Source organism: Marmota monax, unplaced genomic scaffold, assembly GCF_021218885.2.
Source record: "Marmota monax isolate L192 unplaced genomic scaffold, Marmota_monax_Labrador192_F-V1.1 WCK01_AAM20220418_F8-fsc00005, whole genome shotgun sequence".
NCBI classification, from domain to species: Eukaryota; Metazoa; Chordata; class Mammalia; order Rodentia; family Sciuridae; genus Marmota; species Marmota monax.
Window position 1 is genome coordinate 29,826,055 of NW_026692254.1, and position 25,820 is coordinate 29,851,874.

Consider the following 25,820-nt stretch of genomic DNA (forward strand, 5'->3'; position numbering starts at 1 on the left):
ATACTTGACCCTATTCCAGTCCACAGGAAGGAAGGCCATCCATCTAGAGTATTTAGATAGGGTAGAAGCTGGGTTAGAGAAATTAGTACCCCAACCATGAGTGAGGAAGGTGCAAGCTGCAGAACACCAGGCAGTGGCCATAGCTGCTACTGCTCTTTAATCTTTTCTCTACGCCCCACTTGACTGAGGAATAGCTAAAGGCCCAGGATCTGGTCAAGACCTGGCTGTTGGTTTCACTTGTTGTTGTTCATTGGGTCAAGAGTGGGTCCAGCAGGGCTGACATGGTGCTGGGATCACATCCAGTGCTCTGTGTTCCAGTTCTCCATGCAAGAAATTTTCCCCTATCTCTAATCCCTGAGTGCTAATGATAATTAAGTGCCTAAATCCTGTCCCTACCTCTCCATGTTCCAGGGCCTTCTGCAGAACAGGGCTTTGTCAAGTTCTCGATGCTATAGTGGTAAAGTTAGAACTCTGAGTGGGCTATGGGAACACCAGGTGGCTGGGCATCATGGTGTGAAATGTGTGTGTATTGGGTGGGAGGGGGTATCCTGAGATCCTCTGTCTCCATCTCTATATTGCAGCAATTCCCCAAGGCCTAGGTTTTCAATTTCCACTTTTTAAGTGCCTAACTTGTCGGATCCCCCACCTTGGGCTTGAATTAGCTCTGCTCCACAGTTATGGCCTTAGTCCACCCTCCTATACCCATCTGATTTCTCACAGCCATCTCAGTTGGCTCAGACTTCACCAAGCTGTCATAGCCTTCAGGAACTGCAAAGCCATAACGATACAGTGGCTGACACTGACAAATTACTAAAAGCCTAGCTAACAGGGCTAAAGCACTTATTCTAAGAAGTTGTTTTATCTATAGTTAAGCCCAATATATCCTTGGATAGTTCAACTGACAAAAGTACAAACCATCTAAGGATGGCAGATGAACTGACAGAATACACAGATAAAAGAAAGCAGGTCAGCTCAATTCCCCATCCCTATCAGAACATCCTGGAAAGAATCCAGGCGATTCCAACTTAGGGAAGAGAAGTGGTAATTACAACTGCACCATCCCATGTCTCCCAGAAGCTTAAAGAAAAAAATTAAAATGAAATAAAAATAAAAATAAGGCAACTACTACTATGTCCCAGGCACTTTCACGTTTCCTTACTATTCACCAGCCTCACCCTCACCCCATGCACTATCATCCTGCTTTAATAGATGAAAAAGCCAGTTCTTGTGTATCTAAAGATGCTTGCCAGCACCAGCCTGCCTAGCCTCCTCAGAAGTGTGAGCTTAGCCAGGTCACTGCCTCCCCTTAACCCTTGGTTAAAAAATGAGGAGTTCTGAACTCTTTCCCTGGATAGGAGAAAGGGTTGTGGCAACTGGAAGAAGTCACCTTCATCTGCAGTTGCCATGGTGCTGGAAACACAAAGGAGGCACTTGGAGAACACAGACTGAAGGGAGAATTTGCCTTAAAACTGGGATCCTCATTAGATCAGAAGGCTCCAGCAGGTCTTACTGTGGGGGCGGGGCGGGGGGTGGATTTCCAATGGAGGCTTCCTCATGCCTTCTACTCTGTGAAGTGCAGGGAGAAGTCTACACCCAGGCCCCAACCTAGAGCACAGCTTCCAACTCTCTACTTCCTGTTGCCTAGGAAGGCAAACCTAGAGGCAGAAGTCAGGAGAAAATGCAGATAGAAATGAGAAGGCCAGAGGCTACTGCACGGGTCCTGGCAACACTGTGCCTAAGCAAGAGTTCAGGTCTTAAAACAGAAAGTATTACATGTGAGGTATTCCAAAGGCAAATTTATTTGATAAACTTAGAAAAAGGAATGACTTGCTGTTTTTTGTTCTTTTTTTAGAGGCCAAATAGTTGGGAAATCAAAACAGAGACATGGTTTAGAGGATAAAAAGGATCACTGAATTTCAGATGACAACGTGTAAAAATGTCTGGCAGGGTAGATGCAGACTGAAGACTATAAAGTGGTGGGTTTATTTATTTATTTATAAAAAGACTTTGTGGTATTTCTGCTGGCATCCCTTCATTTTACTCCCATAATAATATGGCAAAAATGTGGAGAAAGACAGCAGTATAACGAAAGTGCCAGGAAAAAGGTATTTCACGAAATACACCAAACATTTAATAAAAATTGACTTCCATGTCTAATGATATCAGAACCAGACTAGATATAATACCTAATGCTGGTAAGGGTACACTAAACTGGCATTTTCATAATGCTGGAAGAAAGAATCCTTTTGGAAAGCAATTTGGCAATATGTATCACGAGCCATAAAGTGTTAATATTATGGCCTAATATTACTTCTAGGAATCTAGCCTAAGGGAATATTCAAAAGAAAGCAATAGAACTGTGATAACAACTGAGGATATCTAGCACACAAAAATGTTCATTATCTATAGTAGAGAAAAACTGGAAGCCACTCAAATATGCAACCATAAGGGAGAAATTAAGAGCACTATAGGCCCCTGATGGAATCATTATATAGGAATTAAAATGTTAGTTACAAAGACAGTGTGGTAACAAGGAAATCTGCTTTTCACTGGATTGCTATATTTTTAAAAGGACAGAAGAGCAGGATACGTGACTACACAGACATTATGATGATAACTTTCATGTTCAGATAGCTGGTTCTGGATACACCTTTTTCCTCCTACTTTTCAAAGGGATGGTACTGCTTTGGATAGAAAATAAGTGAGAATGTTAAAATCAGCAGGTGGGGCAGTACCTTGGCTCCATCCACACTGATGATCCGATAGCTATTCCTCGTGACATCGTAGAAGTAGGAAACAGTGACAGCTTGCTTACTTGCAGGCACCCAGTTCTTCTTGGTGCTGGGGTCAATCTGGAAGACATGCGCTCGGGTGGTGAAGATGGGCTGTTCTCTGTAAGAGGAGAGATGGGCATGTAAGTTGATGCAACATGACTTTTATGTATAATTTATGATTTCTAGGCTACCTAGTGCCCCAAAAGACTTTAAATAGCTTATTCAGAAAGATACATATGCATGAGGACAATTAAAATAAAAAAATGGAAGAGAAAAAGACACACCAATGAGTAGTTTCTGCAACCCACACTCTGTTTGCAAGGCAACTGGCCTCATTGAGCAATTTGCTTAAAATGCAACTCCCTGTTGAGAATTTCTGCATCCCTGTCAAGTGTCCAGTTCCTTCTCTGACATCCTGTTGACATTCTTAGGATTTTGGAACCATTTCAAATTTATTATGGAGGATTCTGTAACAAATTTAAGATTGTGCAAGCCATTTATTGCTTAATGTTATATTTCTACTAAGTACTTCTCAAATTTCCATCATGATTTTATATCCTTCTGGTTATCTCTTTAATTTACTTTTGGAATAATTTAAGGACTTTACAACTTGACCAAGCCTTAAAGTTTTATGTAGAAATCATCAAATTCACCTCTTTTGCTATGCTTGAGCTACAGTTTTCTGCCTTTTTCTTCATGTAGTTGCACATTATCTGTGTTTCTTTCTGTTTAGTGGAGAATTAATTAGATCCTAACAATAGACATTAATAAATAAGGCAGATGAATAAAAACTGCAATGGATTGCACTACATAATCACATTTTAAGGTACCTACTTCACAAAATAACACAGACTCATCACAAAATATATTAATTTCTGAAGACAGGGTCTCTGGGCAAACTGTCTCAAAAATCCTTTAAGTGTTCAAAATAAGATGAAAATTGAAAAATAAAAGCAACCAGCTTTGCATAAAATTCTACATATTTAATAAGGACTTATTAGAAATACAAAATTAAATCAAAAGGTTTAATTTTAGTTTAGTCAAATTAATTTTTAAAATTCTTAAAATGTCAAAAGAGATGACATAAAAAAAAAATGGACACCCAAGTGTATACAAAAGCCAAAAAAGAAAGTGAATTTAAGTACACTGGTCTCTGAATGGAGTACTTTTAGGCAAAGCAGTCTTTGAACTCATCCTGACTGTGGAAGAATCATTATTGGAAAAGAAAGCTCTTGAGGAGAAATATTTTCCTAGAAAAGCAATTTGCCATTTGAGCCTCATGCAAGGAACATGGAATAACATGATGATGTCAGCATAGTTTCAGGGAAATGAAGAAACCTTCTTTATGACTATTTTTCCAAAGCATGCTAGTAATGCTACTTGAGTGCAGTTGTTTCTAGAAGCCAGAAGAACAGCCAGAGACTATCACTCTTTGCTCCCCGAAACTTCTTTTCTAGGTTCCCCTGAGCAGGACAAGTGACTCTGGGAATGTGGATTACTAGGATATTTCACTTCCCTCAATAAAAACCAAGTTCACCCACCCACTCAATCCTAAACCAACACCCCTTCCAGTGCCTGGGTGTCAGCTGTGGAAACAAAAGGAATATTCTCACTGTAATTTCTCACATCTGTTGTCAAGAGGCCAGGCTGTGAGGAAAATGTGCACAATGAATACAAGCTCTTGCAATCAAGTCCACATGGGGAAGTCTGATGTCTGGATGGCCCAGCTGTGCCACTGTCAACACAGCACTGTATTTTTCTAATCATCTAAATACAACACTATAAAGAAAAAACACTTCTTCACATACAACATTCTCTTGCATATGTAAGAAGAAAGAGTGATTTAAAGGGCAGTCACTACAGAAAATTTTCAGAGAATAAAACTGTACTCAAATCTCTGCCTCTCTCTTCCACAGCACTGAATGGAGGCCCATGGGTCAGAAAGAATTCTTCATTAGGGAAGGAGCCCAGGCTTTCAGATCTTTCATCTTGTTCCTTACACTGAGGTAGAGTGACTAGATCTAGGTGTTGGCAAGCTTAGTATTTCTTACTAAAAATATGAGTTCTCAGGCCCCATCCTATGCCCCCTGGAATCTGGCTCTCTGAGGAAGAGGGCTGAGGACTCCACTTCTAATAAGAATTCTGGGTGATTTTTTATCTTCAAGGAAGCTGGGAATATGGTCACATTGGATATTATCAGGTTATCTAAGGAAAAATGGAAGAAGTAAGCCCTAAAACCAGGATTTCTCCTCCAGAATGAAAAAAAAAATTATACATCATGATCCCCACAAAGTTCTCCCAAGCTCCAGGGGGCCAGCAATGGGACCCAAAACAGGTTCTCCAGATGCAAACAATGGAGGCAAGGGGCGAAAGAAAGGGAATGATGGAGGGCAGTTTGCAGTGGCCAAGCAGGGCCCTCCTGCAAGCGCTCTCTGCCCTGGGGGCCTATAGGAATGAAAAACTGAGGACAACAATGTGGAGAGAGTAGAGGAGGAGGGCATGGAGACAAGAGAAGACAGCAGGGCTTTCTGATCAGTCATAAGCAAAAGCAGCCTGCCATTTTCTTGGCATGATTGAGGCCAAGGTGAGCATGTAGACCAAAAGGGCTCCATCTCCAAATCTGTGTTCTTGGCTCTACAGATGGACTGAAGTTACTTGGGTTATCCTTGGGACCCCATCCAGAAATGCAAAGATGTAGGGAGGCATGGTGAACTCAGCTGGACACACCCTTGGTCACCATAGCCAAGTCCTCCACAGAGAAGTGGCTTCTCTCACACAGAGATCCAGGAGGGGACACTACAGGGGGTCACACCAGCCCCATTCTGAGGGTGGTCACCATGGCAGGTAGCTATAGCCCTCCTGAGGCCAAAAACTTTTGTTCCTCAGTCCCAAGGCCCTGGACAGATGGGAGAACCTGCACAGCCAGACTGGCAGCAGCACTGTATACAGGTACCCACCCATAGGACTGTGATTTCCACATGAATAACCAAATCTGAGAGCACTGGGGAGTTTCAGGCTGTTCTTCTGAAATTCAAAAAGTCTACTGTTATTTCAAGAAGCAAGGATGAAAAGAACAGCCAGTGGCTGACATTTACTGAGTGTTTACTGTTCTACAAGGCTTTACACGTGACTTCTCACTTAGGTTCACAACAATCCTATGGGGAAGGTGCCACACAGATGGAAAAACAAGAGGCCAGGTAAACTGCCTTGTGTCACATCGTTAGGAAATGGCAGATTTGAGCTTTGAAGTCAGTTCTAAGTGTCAAAGAAAGCCTTCCTGTTAATACTCTTTCCCTAAAATGAGAGTTGTTTGTAGTATGCAGCTTCTGAGGTGCCTCCCAATGTAATCCCCTCCCCTTGAGTATGGGCAGGACCTGTGACTTGCTTTTAACCAATATGGGAAAGGATATAGGTTGTCACTTGTGTGATGAGTTTACATAGATTGTGATTTCTGTCTTTCTAGCAGACTCTCTCCATTGATTTTCTCTTGCTGACTTTGATGAAACAAGCTAAGATGATGGGGAAACCCAAGTTTCAAGGAATTGAGAAAGGACTCCAGCCAACAACCAGAGAACTGAGGCCTTAATCCAATATCCCTGGAGGAACTGAAATTCTGCCAACAAACACATGAGTTCAAGAACAGACCTTTCTGCAGTACAGCCATCAGATGAGACTCATACCTTGGCTAACACTTTGGTTACAGCCTTGTACGAGACCCTGAAGCAGATGATCCAGCTAAGCCTTATTCAGATTCCTGACCACAAAAATATGGTTCTTATATTAACACATATTAATTGTATGAATTAATGGGATTTATTATGTTATTTCCATACATGCACACATGATGCATGGATAATGCCCATCCACCCTTCTACCCTCAACCCCCTTCCCTTTCCATTCTTGCCAGCACCCTTCCCACTCCCTTAAAGTTCCTTCTTAATTTCTTTCTCTTTCCCCTGCTTGCTACACTTCACCATTTTTAGTGACCACTATTCTGCTTCATAGTTCCATAAGACTGACTTATTGTTTTCCCTAAACAAGTAAGAACATTGTGGTATTTGTCTTGTTTCACTCAATATAATCCTCTCTAGTTCCATCCATGTTGCTGCAAATGACAGTTTTCCATTCTTTTTAATAGCTGAGTAGAATTCCATTGTGTAAACATACCACATTTTCTTTATCCATTTCCTCACTAAAGAGCACCTAGATTGATTCTATATCTTGGCTACTATGAATAGTGCTCAATAAACAAGAGAGTGCCCTTATCTTTCTGGATGTCAACTCCTTGTTGGATGTACCATTTGCCAATATTTTCTCCCATTCTGCAGGTTATCCCTTAATCCTGTTGACTGTTTCCTTTGCCGTGCAGAAGCTTCCTAACTTGATATAACCCCACTAGTCTGTTTTTACTTTTGTTGTCTATGCTTTTGTCCTATCTTTAAAAAAAAAAAAAAAAAAAACACTTTGCTTATATCAATGTCTTGAAGTGCTTGCCCTATGTTTTCTTGTAGTAATTTCATTGTTTCAGGTTTAAGATTTAGGTCTCTGATCTATTTTGAGTTGATTTTATGTATTATGAGAGAAAGGGATCTAGTTTCATTCTTCTACTTATGTATATCCAATTTTGCCAACACCACCAAATTTACTGAAGAGACTGTCTTTTCTCCACTGTATTTTTTGGTTCCTTTGTCAAAAATCAGTTGGCTGTATGAGCATGGATTAATTTCTGGATCTCCATTCTGTTCCATTGGTCTATGCATCTGTTTTTATGCCAGTACCATATGGTTTTAGACCACCCCAACCTTTTTTGGGTGGTGGTGGTGGTGGTGGTGGTGGGGATTGAACTTAGGGTCTGTGCACACTAGGTAAACACTCTTACCTACTGAGCTATGTCCCTAGCCCCACCATGCTGTTTTAGTAATAGCTTTGTAGTATCTTTTGAAGTCAGGTATTGTGATGCTTCCCAGCTTTCCCCCTCCCCGCCAGGATTGCTTTAGCTATTCTGGGCTGTAGTTCCATATGAATTTTAGAAAAAAATTTTCTGTTCTATGAATAAAGTCATTAGAATTTTGATGGGAATTACACTGAATTTACAGATCATTTTCAGTGGTAAGGTAATTTCTTCCAATTCATGAACACAGAATATCTCCATTTTTTTGTGTGTTGTCTATAATTTTTTCACCAGTGCTTTCTAATTTTTGTTGTAGAGATCTTTCTTTCACTTCCTTGGTTAAGTTTATTCCTAAATATTTTTGTACCTATTGTGAATGAGATTGCAGAAATACATTTTTAATACATTTTTTAATTGTAGGTGAACACAATACCTTTATTTTAATTTTATGTGGTGCTGAGGATCGAACTCAGTGCCTCATGGTTGCTAGGCAAGCACTCTACCACTGAGCCACAACCCCTGCCCGCAGAAATACATTTTTATGTGCATGTGTGTATATTTTTTCTTTCCAGTTCTGGGGATCAAACTTAGGACCTGTGCATGCTAGGCAAACACTCTATACCCCCTGGCCTCCAGAAATATGTTTTAAGTTGCTAAGTTTGTGGTGTTTATTACAAAGCAATAGATAACTAATACATTGTCTTTCATAGAAAATTTACTACACACCAAGTAAATGATACATATTCTCATTTAAATTTCTCCCAAAAGGGCTGCTAGTGGACAGCATTATCCACATAGATAAGTGAGCATCTCAAGACAACTTCTGCAACCTGAGCAACAAATCTCGACATATTTAAGGGCAAAATCAGAGAACTTTACAAACTCAACCACAAAATTCAGAGAAGCAGACCCCAACTTTGAAAGAGTATTTTGCCTCACCTGAGAAAGTAAAAGATATGGAACTAGGACAAAGAAGGCAGTTCCTATAAGCGTACAAATCAGTAAAAATAGAAAGATTTAAGAGAATCATAACTTTCCAACCAAGAGGCCACATTTCCTTCCCAGCAGGGAAAAGTGGAAGAATGTGTGTGCCAGAGAGCAGAAAATGCCTTCATATCCAATTTTATTCTCCTTTCTTTGGTGTTCAATGCTCAGGGAGTATATTTCAAATATACTCCCATTCCTTCTTCACTACTTTAAATAGAAAGCAGATGTTTCCGGATGGCAAAATGCTTCTTTAGGCAGACAATATAACCTACTGTTCTCTTGTACAGTCTTTTTAGAGCTGAATAAACACCAATTGCTGTTCATTGAACACATTTTGGAACCTGACAGTAATTGTCCCCAAGAATAATTAGACAGTCTGTGCAGCATATGTATGTTTGGAATATGAAAACCACTCGGCAGAGAGACCACTCTTCCTTTTTTTGGCTTCATGTGAAATGATTCTGCAAATAACTGGCAATAACTACTTTTTACAGAAAAAAAATGATGTTCTAACTTGTCATAATCCTTCACTTGCAATACTTAGCACTAGCCTTTTTTTCTGACACAACTCTGTAAAACCTCATGATTCTTATTTTTCCTACTTCTATTTGATTTGACTTATAACAAACTATTCAGACATTATTTTACAGCTGTTTAACAGTATTTCAAAGTCTCATAAGGTGCCTTATTAGTCTGGAGTCTTGAATTCCTTCAAACAAGACCCATACAACAGCAAGAAAAGTTTTCCCCCACCCCAGATGGGTTAGGCATAGCTCACCCAGCTTCAAAGGCTTCCCAGGCTCTGTCCCTGACAGGACCAGCTCAAGGAGCTTTGGAACAAGCACCTAGCACTCGCCCCTCACTAGACTGGCTTCTGTTAATTTCTTCTAGCACTTCTGCATCATCTGTACTTCCATGTGTCCATGCCATTGCACTTGCCTGTCACTGGGCTCCAAATGTCCTTCCTCTGTTTGGCCTGAAGAATTTTAAGTCTTGCCATAGTATCTCTTGAGGTCTGACACATGCTCTCAGCTTTCTGTTATTGTTGTTTGTTTCTATGGTTCTTAGGATGGAACCCAGGGACTTATACATGCTATGCAAGCACTCTACCACTGAGCCACACCCCCAGCCCTTTCAGGGCACAAGCTTTTTGGCTGAGCATGCATTATAAAGGACCACCTGGTAGGCTCACCTGACTCCTGGTCAGCACTCCAGATGGTTATCAGGCCCCCAGCCAGCAGGGCCAAGTCCCCAGAGCCTAGACAGAGAACTAGGGAAAAGGATAGGCAGACAGAGCGTTTTCTCACAGACACTCCCATGCAAGGAATCAAATTTACAAGCATACTGGCATTCTACTCCCATATGAAAAACACATAAGATTACTATAATTTGCAGATATGACTGCATATCTAGAAAACCCAAGAAAATCAACTGAAAAAGTGAAAAATTCAGTAAGGTAGCTAAGTATAAGATGACTAACTATAAAATACATCAATAGCCTTCCTATATATACAAATAGCCAGATAGAAATTATTATTTTTTAAAATTTTTTATTTGCTCTATTTAGTTATACATGACAGTGGGATGTATTTTGATATATCAAACAAACATACACGGAATATAACTTGCCATTTTTGTGGTTGTACATGATGTGGAGTTATACTGTTTGTATATTCATATTTGAACACAGTAATATTATGTTTGATTCATTCTACTATCTTTCCTATTCCCATCCCCCTCCATTTCCTTTATCCTTTGTTAATCTAGTGAACTTCTATTCCCTCCCCCAGCTTATTGTAAATTAGCATCCACATGTCATAGAGAACATTCAGCCTTTGGTTTTTTGGGATTGACAGCCAGATAGAAATTATAATGAATTTTTGTCATATATGGCTCAATTTATATGGAATATCCAGAATAGACAAAACAACAGCAAGATAAAATATATTTTTTATTTCTTAAATAGGCCTCATACTACAATTAGTTGAATTACTTTAATATTTTCCTATTGATAAATGTATCTAGATGGATAATCAACAGGTAAAAACTATTTTTATTTTATTTAGTTTGCACAAGTATTATTTATTAAGTAGTTTATTGTGTGATTTCTTTGAAAATCACATTTTCTTTAAAATAAGTATATTAAAATCCAAAACATCATTAAGATTTTCATTAGTATACAATTTTAACATGAACGCTTCATTTACATGAGAAGAAGCTTTGTAAAGGGCTAATTCTACTGCTTAATCCTGACAGGTTGCTTGAAACACATACTTTTCCTAAAAGAAGGCTGTAACCGAGATATGAGGTTCAAAGAGGATAAAATCTGTAAAATACAAAAAACTCAGCGTCTCAGAATGCCACTTAATGAAGCCTCTGTTTGACTGGCTAGTTGTGTGAATTACAATTTTAAATCTTATATAAGTTCTATTTTTCTCCAAACATGCATATCCTTATAATACAATAGAGAAGACAACAAACATTAGATGTTAACTGTTGAGCCTTTTTACTTTTTAAACATAGTCAACATTTTTGTTTCTTTTTCTTCACAGTCTGGAATGCATTTGATTCATTAGCTTCTGTGTTTGATTGCTAGGGCCATGTTTCCTTTAATCTTCTTTTTCCCTGACATGAATGCCTTTGTTGGTTTTGGTTTCCCTGAAAACATTTTGACAGGATCATCGGTAGACATACTCATCACCACATCTGCCCTAACAGAGGGCTCTCCATGTATGACATTCCTGCCCTTGTTTTTCAGATCGAGAAACCACATGCCACCGTGTCACCCCATGAGTTTAAACTGATAGATGGCTTTCCCACATCATCATCATTGGAGAGACCTTCATTCTAAATGTTTCTCCATAGCTCCAGAACACAGTTTTGACTGTGGCTCTGACTTCTCTTCTTTAGATTCTAGAATAGCACCAGATGATTCCACATGCTTGATAACTGCATCTGGGTGTTGACCTAAGAAATCTGGTAACAAAAGATGGCCCAGTTTAATTGCATAGATGTCAAAATTTTTTATTCCTGGGCTGGGGTTGTGGCTCAATGGTAAAGCATTTGCCTAAATTGTGAGGCACTGGGTTCAATCTTCAGCACCTCATAAAATAAATAAATAAAATATAGGTATCGTGTCTATCTACAACCAAAAATATATATATATATATTTAAAAATATTTATTCCTTCCCCTTCTAAGATATTTTCATCAATAACAAAATTGCCCTTAAAACATTTTAGCTTTTTGAGAAGGGAATATGCAGCAACTGCAATTATCTCAACTTTTCAACATTGGCTTTCAATCCCAGATCCTTCCAGCATTCCATAGCATAAGTAATATTCTAGGACATTAGGCATTGACTGATACTTCACCTTTAAATTCTTTAAATTCTTCTACCATTCCAAGCACACACATAGATATACCATGCTCAGCAATCATATAAACACAGTGCCATTTGAACCACATAGGATTTAGCGTGCTGAGATTGAGGATATGAGCAATTTTCTTTTTCCTAAGAGGAATACATGATGGGGAAGTAAAGCAGGTACCTCTGAAGTTCACATTTGATATAAGACCACTTTCTTTATAGGTGTTTCCACTGTGTTAGTCAAGCTAATGGTGCTGCCATTATTCACCAAAATGTCAATTCCTTTCAATTTCTCTACTGCCTTCTATCTTCTGTCACTGATTAGTGCTGTTTACTTCTCCTATCAACAATACATGGCAAGGCCCTTACTCCAGCTGCTTTGATCAGTGTTGGGTAAAATGACTTCTATAGTTCAGAGGAGATGGCGGAAATAGCCATAATGAATTTTTTAAAATCCCTACAGGGGTGGATGTGTAGCTCAGTGGTAGATTACTTGCCTAGCATATATGGGTTCAATCCTCAGCAACACAAAAAAGAAAAAGAAAAGAAAGAAAATAAATGACACTCTTATTCCCTAGAGTACCTGACAGTTTTTAAGGAGCTCCAAACATACTTCTGATATATTTGTGGCCTGCTTGTGTGATACGAGTTTGACTAAGTTCTAGGGCTGGTTCATAGTCTGAGGGTTATCCCAGGGGCCATCACATTCATTTTAATGTGCTCTGGAAAACTGCCCCAACTCTGAAAGTGATGGGTGAGTCCTAAGCAGTGGGTGAAGATCTGGATAGGGAGTTAGGGAGAGGCAAAGTTGCAAAGAAGCAAAGCCAGGAGGGAAGGCAAATATCTTCATGGGTGGATGCGGGGCTTTTCTGAGGATGTAGGATAGGTTAAAAAGTTTGTGAGGGGCTGGGGCTGGGGCTCAGTGGTAGAGCACTTGCCTAGTACATGTGAGGCACTGGGTTCGATCCTCAGCACCACATAAAAATAAATAAATAAAATAAAGGTTTTTTAGAAAAAAGTTTGTGAGAGAATGAGGGAAAGGTGAGTCTTGACCAGGGACAGGAGAGAGAATAAACAAAGCTTACTAGCAAGACTGCAATGCCATTTCATATTCAAATGGCACCCCTCATTTCCTGCACAGAAACCCTTCTCCCACTTCAATGCATTCTCCCTCTAACCCACTCCAGAGCTCAGCAAATCTGTTAGGTTTAGCAGATAAGGGGGAAAACAGGCACAAATGGTGTTCTCAGAAATCAGGAAGGGCCACTGCAGCTATAGGAAGAGGTAGTAGGAGATGAGGCTCAATGTGGGCCAAGCCAGAGAGCCATGGACTTTGAGTGCCAAGCTAGGGAAATCTATCTTGGGACTAGCATCTACTGACTATGCTCTGTGGAAAATTTACATCAAAGCTATTTTCTCTTCCAAGTACATTTCAAGGCCAGGATTGGTGGCACATGATTGTAATCTTAACCACTCAGGAGGCTGAGGGAGAAGGATGGCAAGTTTGAGGCTAGCCTCAGGAACTCAGCAAGACCCTGTCTCAAAACAAAAAATAAAAAGAGCTGGGGATGTGGCTCAGTAGTACAGTGCCCTGGGTTCAATGCCTGGTACCCCAAACAAAACAAAAGAATATATTCCAAAAAAAAAAAAAAAAACACACATTATGTAGGAAAGATGTTAAATGCATTTGGATAGTTTTTTTTTTTTTTTAAATTATGCAATATCACCTTTAGGATGTGGTATTCTTCCAGGAAATAACACAGGGGCCAGATGATATGCACATATCTGTCATATGAGCTGCACACAGGCATGTAACCTATACTTACAAACTACAAACTACTTATTATATACAAACAATGCAAGAATGGACACCTTCTATTTATGATTTACTATCTATGGAAGGTATCTTTCTTAGGATTTCAAAACATATTCATGATTTTATTCATGGATGTCACATTAAACATTTACACTATAAAAACTCATTCCACTGGAATCCATGGTGAACAGAGTAAATTTTAATTTTTTAAAGCAGTTTTATGATTCACACACTGTGCATTCCACAAGCCAGAATTGGAAAACATCCAAGTAATGATTTCTAAAAAACCAGGTGGTGAGCTGCCAGAGTCACAACAATTAATGATTTCTGGGACAGCCTAATTCAAGAGAGTGCAAAATCTTGCTGCAGAACAGTTTGTGTTCTTTTGCTATAACACATCTGTGCACAAAGATTTTCACATTAATCTGCAAAGAAAAGACTTTATGCCATACCCGATGTGAGGCTATGACTTGGCAACATCATTCCTAATATTAACCAAATATGATTTTTAGTCTTTTAAGACTAAGAAAATAATGTTCTCAATTTTAAATGTTAAGGGCTTTTGTATTCGTCTACAATAAAAAGGAAATGAAATATTTGTACTAATGTACTTTGATCTTAATAAACTAAAAATAACATTCTTTGATGATTTATTCTATTACAGTTAATAAGCTATTCCCATGTAAATGTGAATAATCTTGCAGCAACTAATCATCTGTGAGATCATATCTTGCTGCCCACTTTACCTTAGAGTATGCTAAATCTTTGATCCGTTGATCTTCCACTAATATATCAAAATGTGTAAACTGTCTCATGGTAAAACAAATTTAGGAAATGCTGATTTATTTTCCTTTTTTTAACTTTAATTTGTTATATAGGGCAGTAGAATGCATTTCAATTCATAGTACCCATATAGAGCACAATTTTTCACATCTGGTTGTACACAAAGTAGAGTTACATCATTCATGTCTTCATACATGTAATTAGGATAATGATGTGCATCTCATTCCACTGTCTTTCCTACCATCCCCTTTGCCCTATCTAGAGTTCATCTAATCCTCCCATGTCTCCCCCAACCCCATTATGAATCAGCATCCTTAAATCAGAGAAAACATTTGGTATTTGCTTTTTGTAGATGGGCTAACTTTCACTTTGCATAATATTCTCCAACTGCATTCATTTACCTGCAAATGCCATGATTTTATTCTCTTTTAATGCTGAATAATATTCCATTGTATATATATATACCACATTTTTTTATCCATTCATCTACTTAAGTGCATCTAGGTTGGTTCCACAATTTAGCTATTGTGAACTGAGCTGCTATAAACATTGATGTGGCTGTGTCCCTGTAGTATGCTGTTTTTAAGTCCTTTGGGTATAGACCAAGGAGTGGGATAGCTGGGTCAAATGGTGGTTCCATTCCCAGTTTTCCAAGGAAACTCCATACTGCTTTCCAGATTGGCTGCACCAATTTGCAGTCCCAACAGCAATGTATGAGTGTGCCTTTTTCCCCTCATCCTTGCCAACACTTATTGTTGTTTGTATTCTTGATAGCTGCCATTCTGACTGGAGTGAGATGAAATCTTAAAGCAGTTTTGATTTGCAGAAAATGCTGATTTTTGAGCAAAGGAGTAGCACTGTTTGCTCCAGTTGAATAATTATAGCACGTGTACTAAGAATGTGTAGAAGAAAGAAGAGGCTGGAAAATACTAATGAGGCACTACACAACTCTCCAGGCATGCAGAGATAGGGGCCTGGCTGGGAGCAGTGGGCTAGTGAGATTTCAAAATGTGGCATCAGAATTTCTGGTTTCTGGTCTAACATGTAAAGAGCTTGAAAGTCGCCACTCTATCTTTACTAGTAAAAGATGAACAAACTCAACAATCAACAATGTATCTTGACTCTATCACAGAAGTGAGGTCACAGGGCAAACCACAGCACCCCCCTCAATTTGGAGAGACAGAGAATCACAACTTACCAGAGCAAAAACCCATAAATGGAAACTTTCGTGAGAATCAGTACCATGGCTGAAAAACCTGCACTGTAAATGACAAACAGTCTTCAGCTTGTTGTATGCCAATTTGAATTAAAACTCCATGAGGACACCATCATAGGGGTGCTGCCACACTTTGCCACACTTTTGTTGCTTTTACTTCCAGAAGTCTACAAAGTTCTTATGAAAAAATTCAAAGAAAAATTCCCCCATGCTTCTAGCTGGTAGAAAGGAAAGCAGCCATTCTAAGGAGTTGTGGCTCAGTAGTATAGTGCTTGTATAGCATGTGTGAGGTACTGGGTTCGATTCCTGACCCACATAAAATAAAAACAAATAAAATTCACCGGAGCTCTCTGTTCTTAAAAGGTGTGTGCTCAGGAGAAACTAATTCACCAGAGCACAATCTGCTAGAGGTATGAGTAGAGCCTCACTGACCTTTGAGACTGGAAATACCCACCTCCAGTACCCTCTAGTCTTCTGAATGGACAAAGGGAAACACCCTCCTCCAGCACCCTCAGCCATCTGGACCCACCTAAAAGGGGGAGGAAAAAACCTGAGAAGCACTGGTGAAGTTCACAGTGCAGGGGCACAGGCCCACCCTGACTGAGGCCTAACCACAGGACTATAGAACCTTCCTCTTCCCAACAGTACCACATTACTAAAGGCCCACTTGGAGCAGTTTCTTTTACCCAATACATCATGTTACCTTTCAACAAAAAATTACAAAGCTGGGGCTGTAGCTCAGTGGCAAAGTGCTTGTCTGCATGGGTGAGGCACTGGGTTCCATCCTTAGCATCACATAAAAATAAACAAAAAAAAATAAAGGCATGCTATCCATCTACAACTACAAAAGTAAATAAATAAATAAAAATTTAAAAATTACAAGGCATACTTAAAATGAAAAAGAAGAATTTAATTTTTTATTTATATATGACAACAGAATGCATTATAATTCTTATTACACTTACAGAGCACAATTTTTCATATCTCTGGTTGTATACACAGTATATTCACACCAATTTGTGTCTTCATACTTGTAACTTTGGATAATAATGATCATCATATTCCACCATCATTAATAACCCCATGCCCCCTCCCTTCCCCTCCAACTCCTCTCCCCTGTCTAGAGTTTGTCTATTCCTCCCACAATCCCTCTCCCTATCCCACTATGAATCAGCCTCCTTATATCAAAGAAAACATTCGGCATTTGGTTTTTTGGGATTGGCTAACTTCACTTAGCATTATCTTCTCTAACTCCATTCATTTACCTGCAAATGCCTTGATTTTATTCTCTTTTATTGCTGAGTAATATTCCATTGTGTATATATGCCACTTTTTTTTATCCATTCATCTATTGAAGGGCACCTAGGTTGGTTCCGCAGTTTAGCTATTGTGAATTATGCTGCTATAAATATTGATGTGGCTGTGTCCCTGTAGTATGCTGTTTTTAAGTCCTTTGGGTAGTGAGATGAAATCTTAAGAGTGGTTTCGATTTGCATTTCTCTAATTGCTAGTGATGATGAACATTTTTTCATGTATTCGTTGATTGATTGTACATCATCTTCTGAGAAGTGTCTCTTCAGGTCCTTGGCCCACTTGTTGATTGGTTTATTTATTTATTTATTTTTTTGATGTTTAGCTTTTTGAGTTCTTTATATACCCTAGAGATTAGTGCTCTACCTGATGTGTGAGGGGTAAAGATTTGCTCCCAAGATGTAGGCTCTCTATTCACCTCACAGATTGTTTCTTCTGCTGAGAAGAAATTTTTTAGTTTGAGTCCATCCCATTTATTGATTCTTTATTTTAATTCTTGTGCCACAGGAGTCTTATTAAGGAAGTTGGGGCCTAATCCCACATGATGGAGATTTGGGCCTACTTTTTCTTCTATTAGACGCAGGGTTTCTTGTTGTATTCCTAAGTCCTTGATCCATTTTGAGTTGAGTTTTCTGCATGGTGAGAGATAGGGGATAAATTTCATTTTGTTGCATATGGATTTCCAGTTTTCCCAGCACTGTTTGTTGAAGATGCTATCTTTTCTCCAGTACATGTTTTTGGCACCTTTGTCTAATATAAGATAATTATAGTTTTGTGGGTTAGTCTCTATGTCCTCTATTCTGTACCATTGGTCTACCAGTCTGTTTTTGTGCCAGTACCATGCTGTGTTTGTTACTAATGCTCTGTAGTATAGTTTGTGGTCTGGTATAGTGATGCTACCTGCTTCACTCTTCCTGCTAAGGATGGATTTAGCTATTCTAGGTCTCTTATTATTCCAGATGAGTTTCATGATTGCTTTTTCTATTTCTATGAGAAATGTCATTGGAATTCTGATCAGAATTGCATTAAATCTGTATAGTGCTTTTGGAAGTATGGTCATTTTGATAATATTAATTCTGCCTATCCAAGAGCAAGGTAATCTTTCCACTTTCTAAGGTCGTCTTTGATTTCTTTTCTTAGGGTTCTGTAATTTTCATTATATAGATCTTTTACTCTTTCATTAAGTTGATTCCCAAGTATTTTAATTTTTGAGGCAGTCAGAAAAATTAAATACGTAGGTATAAATTGAACAAATAAGTAAAAGATCTACATGAAGGCCAGGCTCAGAGGTGCATGCCTGTAATCTCAGCAGCTTGGGAGGCTGAGGCAGGAGGATTTTGAGTTCAAAGCCAGCCTCAGCAACTTAGTGAATCCCTAACAACTCAATGAGACTCTGTCTCTAAATAAAATACAAAATAGGGCTGGGGAATGTGGCTCAGTGGTTGAGTGCCCCTGAGGTCAATACTCAGTACACCTCCTCTACATGAGGAATAGTATAGAACTCTGAAAGAAATATCAAAGAACCAGATAAATAGAGATTTTGTTGATTCTGTTGCTAAAACCAAATACCTGATACTGGGTATTTTATGAAGGAAAAGGGGTTATTTAAAATGCTACAATTGGAGATTCAAGAACATGGAAACAGCATCTGCTCAGTTCTAGTAAGAGTTTCAGTGGTTAGGTTACAGCATGACAGATGGCATTATGGTGGAAGCAGATGAGAGAAGGAAAGAACACATGATGAGACAGGAAGCTAGAGGGAGATTCAGGAGCCAGACTTGCTCTTTCACAGCAACACACTCTTCCCAGAACTAACTCCCTCCATGAGACCAGTATTAATCCCTTCCAATGGCAGTGTTCCCAGTGACCTAATTATCTTTCACCAGACCCTACCTCTTAAAAGGTTTCACTGCCTCTCATAGTATAACACTGGGGACCAAGCTTCCAACACATGAACCCTTGGGGAACACACTCAAAGCATATCCAAATCATGGCAGAGATATATTCCATGTTCACAGGCAGGAAGACTCAATTTTTGTCCAGAAGTCACTTCTTCCCAAATTAATCTATAGATTCCATTCAATCCCAATCAAAATTCTAGCAAGTTATTTTGTAGATATTGACAAACTCATACTAAAGTTTAGATAGAGGGACAAAAGACTCAGAATAACCAACTCACTACTGAAAGGGAGGAACAAAGAAGATAATACTACCAAACTTTAAGACTGATTATAAATAAGGCAAGAATAATCAGGATAGTGTGGAATAGGCAATAGAATAAAAAAAAATAGATCAAGGAAACAGAATACAGAGCAGAAACAGTCCCACATGAATACAATCAAAAGATCTTTAACAAAGAAGCAAAAGCACTGCAATGGAACAAATAGTCTTTTCCAAAAAAATGGTGCTAGAACAACTATACATGCACGTGCCAAAAAGAAAAAAGAATCTACACAAAGACCTTATACCCTTTATAAAATTAACACAATTCGGATTGCATACCTAAATGTAAATGCTTAACTTTATATAAGTAACTGCTTAACTTTATATAAAACCCCTGGAAGGTAATATTAGGAGAAAATATAGATTTCTATGAATATGGTGATGCCTTTTTAGATATAACACCAAAGCTACAATTCATGAAAAGACTGAAAGAGCAAATTCCCTTTGCCTAGTCTCATTCAAGAAGGCAGAGACCTCACAATTCAATTATCCCCCAAAGACCATATCTCCCAATACTGCTGCGCTAGGGATTGTTTCAATAAGAATTTTTGAAGGGGACAAGAACATTTAGACCAAAGAAGATGGCAATAAAATACAGAGAGAGAGATATTCAACATCATCTGTCATTAGGGAATTATAAATTATAAATTAAAACAACAATGAGATAGCACTACACACCTTTCAAAACAGCCAAAATCTAAAACACTGATAACATCAAATGCTGCTGGGGATATGGATCATTACTGGTCAAAGTGAAAAATATACAACCACTCTGAAAGACAGTTTCTTATAAATCTAAACATACTCTTACCATATGACTCAGTAATTTTGCTCCTTGGTATTGACCCAAACAAACGGGTTCACACAAAAACCTGAACAAGGATGTTTAAAGCAACTCTATTCATAGTTACCAAACCTTGGAAGCACAAGATATACTTCATAGGTGAGTAGAGAAATAAATTGTAGGTACAACCAGACAATGGATTATTATTCAGCACTAAAAAATAAGTGAGCTATCAATACATGAAAAGACATGGAGGAATCTTAAATGTATATTAAGTAAGAGGCTGATTGATCTCTCCAAAACCACTTGGCTACATATCACATTAAAAACCACCATGTTGGGCTGGGATTGTGGCTCAGCGGTACAGCACTTACCTACCAAGTGCGAGGCCCTGGGTTTGTTCCTCAGCACCACATAAAAATAAATAAATAAAATAAAGGTATTATGTCCAACTACAACTAAAAAATAAATATTAAAAAAAGCCACCATGTTGCCTTTCCTTTATTAGGAAAGGAAAAGAAAGTGGTGGGTGTCTGAAGTACACATTGAAAGACTTTAACAGTCCTCACTTTGTCTCAGGAACATTAACAGGCTTTGTTTAACAGGCTTTGTTTTAAATACTAGTTTCTATAAGGGCTATTTCTACCTGTTAGGAACAAAAGTAAACAAGCAGAGGGCTGCTCCACAAATTTTTGCTCTTTCCCTTCTTATAAAGAGTAAAGGAAGAACTGGTTCAGAGACCTCAAAGAGACAATGCCTTCTAAGATGCTGTGACCATCTGTGATCTGGGACAAAGCCACTTCACTCTCCATGAGGTGGAAGCTGAATATAACCACCTCAAAGGTTTAGGATTAAATGTGATGTTGGGTGCAAAATGCCCTTTTGTATTAATAGCATCCTGCTAAAGGAATATTAGAATATGTTAATTATAGGCACAAAATGCTACTACAAGGAAGAGAATCCCTTTTTTACTTTAGACAGCTGAATCTGCCCAAAGACAGTCTGGTTCTCTCCCTATTAGCATCAGCAAACTAAACAAAGAAATTCTCCCCCAAATAACTGCTTTTATAATCTAAAAATTTGGTTTTCTTAAAAGTTTAAGAATTTAGACATCTGGGCCTTGTTTTTTCCTTTACTGGCAAATTAGTAATACTAGTGTTAGCAAACTGGTCTAACAGTTCATTTTTCAGGTTTTTCAACAGTGCAGCTTGCAGGCTCCTGTGCAGCAACAAGGGGATTCTAGTTCCAGCTCTAGAAGACAACCCTTTAAGTGTATGGCTACCACTCTGAATCTGGGTTTGAGGGGGAGAAAAGCTCTTTTCGTTTTCCTAGGAATGATACTTGTTTAGAATTTCATGGTGTGAAAAGGCTGGTAACTTGCCAAGTCAATTACAAAAGGTGTTAACACAAAACCAAAGGTGTTAACACAAAACCAAAGGTGCAGACTTGCCTCAAAAGAGTGTTTATGTTTTCATTTATGCTATCAGTTGGTCTCTCTGGCTAATGAATATTTTATGTGTGTATATATATTCCATAAAACTTTATTTACAAAAACCAGTGGCAAGTATAGAGCTGCCATATTTGGCAGATGAAAATACAGGATTTCCAAGTACATTTAAATTTCATATAAACAGTGAATAATTTTTTTAAACTCTATTCGAGCTATAATTCAGATACCATAAAATTCACTTTTTCTCCCCCCTCCTTTTTTTTTTATTCTGGGAATTGAAACCAGGGGTACTTAACCACTGAGCAACACTTTGTGTGTGTGTGTGTACGTGTGTGTGTGTGTGTGTGTGTGCGTGTGTGAGAGACAGGATCTCACTAAGTTGCTTAGGGTCTTACTAAGTAGCCCTGACTTGCAATTCTCCTGTCTCAACCTCCTGAGTCACTGGGTTTATAAGCATGTACCCCTGCTTCGAGCAAAATTCATATATATATATATATATATATATATATATATATATATATATATTAGTTGTGAATAGACCTTTATTTTTATTTTTATTTATTTGTATGCAGTGCTGAGAATTGAACCCAATGCCTCACACATGCTAGGCAAGCACTCTACCACTGAGCTACAACCTCAGCCCTCAAATTCACTGTATTTATTTATTTATTCTAATTTGTTAATTAGAATTTATCTAATTCTGATCAGCAGGATGGATTTCAATTCATAGTAATCATATAGAGCACAATTTTTCATGTCTGGTTGTACACAAAGTAGAGTCACACCATTCGTGTCTTCATACATGTACTTAAGGTAATGATATCCATCTCATTCCACTATCTTTCCTACCCGCCCTGCCCCCTCCTTTCACCTCCCTCCCTTTGCCCTATCTAAAGGTTCCTTCCATGCTCTCCCCACCCCATCCCCATTATGGATCAGCATCCTCATATCAGAGAAAACATTCAACGTTTGTTTTTTGGGGATTGGCTACTTCACTTCACATTATATTCTCCAACTCCATCCATTTACCTGCAAATCCCATGATTTTGTCCCCTTTTAATGCTAAGTAATATTCCATTGTGTATATATACCTCAGTTTCTTTATCAATTTATCTACTGAAGGGCATCTAGGTTGGTTCCACAATTTAGCTATTGTGAACTGAGCTGCTATAAACATTGATGTAGCTGTGTCACTATAGTTTTTAAGTCCTTTGTGTATAAACCAAAGAGTGGGATAGCTGGATCAAGTGATAGTTCCATTTCAAGTTTTCCAATGAATTTCCATATTGCTTTCCAGATTGGCTGCACCAATTTGCAGTCCCAACAGCAATGTATGAGTGTGTCTTTTTCCCCCACATCCTCGCCAACATTTATTGTTGTTTGTATTCTTAATAGCTGCCATTCTGACTGGAGTGAGATGAAATCTTAGAGTAGTTTTGATTTGCATTTCTCTGATTGCTAGAAATGTTGAACATTTTTACATATATTTGTTGAACGATTGTATATCATCTTGTGAAAAGTGTCTATTCGGTTCCCATTTATTGATTGGGTTATTTGTTATTTTGGTGTTAAGATTTTTGAGTTCCTTATATATCCCAGAGATTAGTGCTCTATCTGATATGCATGTAGTAAAAATTTGTTCCTCTTCTGTAGGCTCTCTAATCACCTCACTGATTATTTCTTTTGCTCAGAAGAAGCTTTTTAGTTTGAATCCATCCCATTTATTGATTCTTGATTTTAATTCTTGTGCTATAGGAGTCTTATTGAAGGAAGCTGGGGCCTAATCCAACATGATGAAGATTTGGGCCTACTTTTTCTTCTATTAAGCATAGGGTCTCTGGTTAATTCCTAGATCCTTGATCCACTTTGAGTTGAGTTTTGTGAATGGTGACAGACAGGAGCTTAATTTCACTTTGCTGCATATGGATTTCCAGTTTTCCAAGCACCATTTGTTGACGAGGCTATCTTTTCTCCAATATATGTTTTTGGCGCCTTTGTCTAATATGAGATGATCGTATTTATGTGGGTTTGTATCTGTGTCCTCTATTCTGTACCATTGGTCTACAAGTCTATTTTTGGTGCCAATATCATGCTGTTTTTGTTACTATTGCTCTGTAGTATAGTTTAACGCCTGGTGTAGTGATGCCTCCTGCTTCACTTTTTTTGATAAGGGTTGCTTTGGCTATTCTGGGTCTCTTATTTTTCCAGATGAATTTCCATGACTGCTTTTTCTGTTTCTGTGAGGGATGTCATTGGCATTTTGATTTGCATTACATTAAATCTGTATAGTGCTTTTGGTAATATGGACATCCAAAATTCACCTTTTTAAAAGTACACAATTCAGTGGCTTTTAATCACAGAATCATGCAACCATCCCACTACTTAATTTCAGAGCATTCCCAAACCCATTCTTATTGGCAGTCACTCTTCTTCTCTTCCCATATATTGTGGACAACCTCTAATCTATTTTCTATCTCTATGGATTTGCCTATTCTGAACATTTAATATAAATGGAACCATACAATATATGGACTATTTGTGTCTGGATTTTTTTGCTAGCCATAATGTTTTCAAGGTTCATCCATGATGCAGCATGTATCATACTTCATTCTTTTTATGGCTAAATAATATTCCATAGTGTGGATATACTATACTTTATCCATTCTCCAGTTGATGAATATTTGGTTTGTTTCTTCCTGTAGGCTATTGTAAATAATGTTTCTATTAATATTCATGTACTGGATTTATGTGAACTATGTTTTCTTGGCTCTTGGGTATATACCTACTAGTGAAATTGCTGGGTCATATAATTACTCTGTTTAACTTTTTGAAGAACTGCCTGGCCAAATTCCAAAGCCTCTTCATTACTCTGCATTCCCACCAGCAATGTATGAGGGTTCTAGTTTGTCCATATTCTCACTGATACTTGTTATTGTCTGTCTTTTTGATAGAGCTATCCTAGTGGGTATGAAGTGAGGGTAAGGGATACTTAACATACTTCTAAAGACATAATCATGTACCTAACTGAAGGCAACTTATACCCCAAATAGGCAGACAGAGTGTGTACCTGCTCTGAGCCTCTATTGCCTTTCTTGGGTTGCTGCCTCACACTAGGCTCTCTATTACAAGGTCTCTTAATAACAGAAGAATTTTTAAAATGTCTTTTAAGATACTGAGGAAGAGCATGAGAAGAAGATTAACATTAAACAGGGACAAGAGGTGGGAGGGAAAGGGAGAGAGAAGGGAAATTGCATGGAAATGGAAGGAGACCCTCATTGTTATACAAAATTACATATAAGAAGAAGTGAGGGGAAAGGGGAAAAAAAACAAGGGAGAGAAATGAATTACAGTAGATGGGGTAGAGAGAGAAGATGGGAGGGGTGGGGAGGGGGGACAGTAGAGGATAGGAAAGGCAACAGAATACAACAGACACTAGTATGGCAGTATGTAAAAACATGGATGTGTAACCGATGTGATTCTGCAATCTGTATACGGGGTAAAAATGGGAGTTCATAATCCACTTGAATCAAATGTATGAAATATGATATGTCAAGAGCTATGTAATGTTTTGAACAACTAATAATAATTTAAAAAAGATACTGAAAATACAGAAAACTGGAGTTTAGAGAGGGAAAAAGGAGTTAGGCAATTAATAAGCAAATGATTTTTATGCAATGCAACCTTGGGAATACAAGCATATTTCAAAGAACAGAAAAATATGGGCTCTGTCATTCCTTGCTGCCTGGAGTGGCCTGGACAGAGTTAAAGCTAGCCACTTCTATGCCCTGGGGATGGGTACTTATAGAAGTACCCAGTACCCAAAGAGATCATCTACATTTCTTTGCCTCCAAGTATTCTGATTGTCCCAAGGAGGCCTGAGCCTCCTTGAGAAGAGAGCTCCAGATCCTTCTAGAACTTCTCTAATGCAGCTAGAAAACCCCATGCTGCTCCTACCAAGTGATGCCTGTCAGCAAAGTCTGCAAGTCTGACCCAGCATCTCCAGCCCAGAGCACTCAGCCTGCCTTACCCTTATCTCCAGGCTGCCCTTGCTTCTGTTATTTCATCCCTACAGCAGCACTCTCTCAGTATTCCTAATGTCCTTAAAGCAACAGAAACCACTGCTGAGCAGAGTAAACGACTGACAGGTAGACACATGTTCACTTAGTCAAGCTTTGCACCCTTAGGAAATACTCCTGCTGCAGTCCCTCTGCTGTAA

At 38.5% G+C, this 25,820-nt stretch overlaps 1 protein-coding gene across 5 annotated transcripts in view; it reads right to left on the minus strand.

Moving 5' to 3' along the window:
• The window catches only part of Homer2 (homer scaffold protein 2), a 97,652-nt gene that overhangs the window by 37,874 nt on the left and 33,958 nt on the right, over nucleotides 1–25,820 (minus strand). For 3 of the 5 annotated variants that reach the window (XM_046438325.2, XM_046438304.2, XM_046438334.2), the window contains exon 2: nucleotides 2,736–2,892. In XM_046438325.2, the coding sequence (XP_046294281.1) occupies nucleotides 2,736–2,892 (157 nt within the window). Of the gene's footprint in view, nucleotides 1–2,735; nucleotides 2,893–5,731; nucleotides 5,770–16,290; nucleotides 16,430–25,820 lie in introns of those variants that run through there. The other 2 variants (XM_046438315.2, XM_046438340.2) reach the window with 2 other exon arrangements.